This window comes from Lathyrus oleraceus, unplaced genomic scaffold (genome assembly GCF_024323335.1).
Source record: "Lathyrus oleraceus cultivar Zhongwan6 unplaced genomic scaffold, CAAS_Psat_ZW6_1.0 chrUn0954, whole genome shotgun sequence".
In the NCBI taxonomy this organism is placed as follows: domain Eukaryota; kingdom Viridiplantae; phylum Streptophyta; class Magnoliopsida; order Fabales; family Fabaceae; genus Lathyrus; species Lathyrus oleraceus.
This window is the reverse complement of record NW_026113345.1, coordinates 10907-13470: the sequence shown is the minus strand read 5'-3', so window position 1 is coordinate 13470 and position 2564 is coordinate 10907. Positions and strand designations below refer to the sequence as shown.

Sequence of the window (2564 nt, the reverse complement as noted above, 5' to 3'; positions counted from 1 at the left end):
GACTCTATATTTATATCAAGACACTCACACACCCCTAATAATTTTAATATCTCAATATGGTAACCAAATAATAATAACAGTTATATTGACTTGATTCACACTTTTAGTGCTGTGAATGACTTCAATCAAGGATACTTCCAATATATGTTCCAAAATAATCATTTGGCACAAATCATAACACTAATTTTCTAAAAATGTATTTATGTTAATTCTAGCTCATACAATGAAATTAAAACAAAGTGCCTCGAAGCTTTGTCTCGGTGGGACAAACTGACTACTGCTGGGTGCGCCCTCGAATTGTGGTCTTTGGTAGTTTAGGGTTGAATCGGGTTGGCCAAAGTGCAATGTTTGTTGTGGTGTGTAGTAGTCCTGTTGGTAGTCCTCTTGTATACCCGTGTCGGGGCTAGGTGGAGGACTGGAAGAGCTTGGGAAATTGTCGTGTTGGAAGTGTTGGGATTGGTGGAAGTAGGGGGATTGATATTGTGGTAGGTGTTGGGACTGTTGATGGTGGTGGGAATGTTGAGTTTGTTGTTGGTAGTCTTCATGGTATTGGGATTGAGTTTGTGGTATGTATTGTTGATTTGGTTGGGGGGTGGACATGTGTTGTGGTTGTTGTTGTTGGTAATATGGTGGTGGTGGTTGTTGTTGGTAATAAGGTGGTGGTGGTTGTTGTTGGTAAAATGGTTGTGGTGGTTGTTGTTGGTAATAAGGTGGTGGTTGTTGTTGTTGGGAATACTGTGGTGGTTGTTGTTGTTGGAAATATGGCTGTTGCATCCGGGGATCGTCCAAATAGAACGGGTCAGACACAATCATTTCTGGATTGGTATTTGCTCTATACCATTCCACATATTCCCTTGTCGGCTTCATTTCGTTGGGCGCCACCGGAAATTGTAGAACATAGTGGGCACGGTCTTTCCACATTTTTCGAAACTCCTTAGCAAATTCCTTCCAATTTTGGGCATACCACTGGTGGCTGACTTTTTTTAGATGCCAAGGTTCCATGGACATTGGGGGGCCTGGGATGTCTTGATGCATTCCGAATTGAAGCTTGACACGGTCACTTTGGTGCATCTCCACAGTGGTGAACCGCATTATGGCCGTTTTTGCTGTCCAAACAGCTGCATCTTCGGGGTTGGGTTGATGTTCCAATCCCAAATATGGCCTCCAAATAAACTGCAAAGAAAAAAGTAAATATGTTATTTATCGAGAATGCATGACATTAATAAATCAGTTAGAAGTTGAGTGATTTAGTGGTAATACATCCTGTGCTCGGAGACGATCCAACAGTTGACGATAAAATATAATTTTATTTTTGGGGGTAAGACTGTAATCCAGTCCGGTTGTAATGAACCTAAACAAAACAAGATAAATAATATTAGTTACAAATATTTATAGAATAAATATACAAAATGAAATAAGATCATAAATTTACCTAGTTGCGTAGGGGAAGGAGTAGTCATTAGGATTTTCTGGGGCTAGCCTCGGCAATCTCCACCACCCCCATGTTTGAAGCAAAAAAGCACATCCAGAAAATGTACAGTGCTCATTTTGTGCATTTTTACACAAAGAGCTATATAGGAATGCTAATACTGCAGAACCCCAACTATATGTGCTTATTCTATCAATGTCCCCGAGCAAACTCAAGTACATAAAATTTATGCTATTTCCCGTCCCTTCGGGAAATAGCAAGTTCCCAAACAATAGCATAATGTAAACCCGGGTTTTTATGACTTTTTCTTGTTCGGAGGATTCCTCAGTCAAAGTTATGGAGTCGTGGTACAATTGTAGGCTAGATAATTTAATACCCTGACCCCTTGCTTTGGCAGACCCCTCACCCTCGACCAGATCTACCCCCAACATTTGAACACATATTTGGTTAGGCTGTTGAACATTTCCGGTCACAGGCTTACCATCTATTCTAAGACCTAAAAGCATGTACACGTCCTCTAATGTGACGGTACATTCACCAGTTGGTAGGTGAAAGGTGTGTGTCTCAGGTCTCCAACGTTCACACAGAGCCAAAATGAATTTGGCATCAATGGTGGCATTTACGACATGCATTACATGACCGAAACCCGCACGCTCTATGTAAGGTACGCACCATGGGTCTGGATAAGGCATTGGGTGTGAACGTTGACGAAATTTCTTGGGATCCTTTAAAAACAAACAATATAAAAAATCATTATATTGGACTTTTAAAAAACTAATTACAAACATACGAAAGAGGCAATGTTCAAGAAAAACTTACGAATGAGGCAATGTTTGCCCTAGTTCCTCTGTGTTCTTGGCCCATGGTAAGAAGCGACATGACTGCAATGTAGGAAGAAGCTTGGTGGATGAGAAGTTTCGCCTGAGTTCTCTGAATAAAAGTGTTAGTGGTTGATGAAAACTTGCAAGAATGACCCTCTATTTATACTCGTTTTCAAGTAGACTGAATATGCAAAAATGTGACAAGTGTAAGGCATGCGTGGTAGTGTTGGCATGCATTGGTGGAATCTGATGATGCAGAAACGTGACAAGTGTAAAGCATGCGTGGGAATCTTGCATGCATAGGTGCAGACTAG

At 40.9% G+C, this 2564-nt stretch overlaps 1 protein-coding gene across 1 annotated transcript; it reads right to left on the bottom strand.

The window, feature by feature from the left end:
• Window positions 1-216: 216 nt before the first annotated feature.
• LOC127115066 (protein MAINTENANCE OF MERISTEMS-like) lies at window positions 217-2364 on the bottom strand. The gene is made up of 4 exons (XM_051046730.1): window positions 2249-2364; window positions 1433-2154; window positions 1261-1351; window positions 217-1173 (listed from the first exon to the last, which is right to left on the bottom strand). The coding sequence occupies exons 1-4, from the start codon at window positions 2306-2308 to the stop codon at window positions 217-219; spliced, it is 1830 nt and encodes a 609-aa protein (XP_050902687.1). The 5' UTR covers window positions 2309-2364.
• Between the last annotated feature and the right edge of the window lie 200 nt (window positions 2365-2564).

Excerpts from the sequence above, each read along its gene's own strand:
- LOC127115066 (XM_051046730.1), bottom strand. The coding sequence starts at position 2,308 with ATGTCGCTTCTTACCATGGGCCAAGAACACAGAGGAACTAGGGCAAAC. Across the intron at positions 2,155-2,248 it reads GGGCAAACATTGCCTCATTC|GATCCCAAGAAATTTCGTCA; the intron begins GTAAGTTTTTCT and ends TTGTTTTTAAAG. Across the intron at positions 1,174-1,260 it reads ATCGTCTCCGAGCACAGGAT|TTTATTTGGAGGCCATATTT; the intron begins GTATTACCACTA and ends TTTTCTTTGCAG.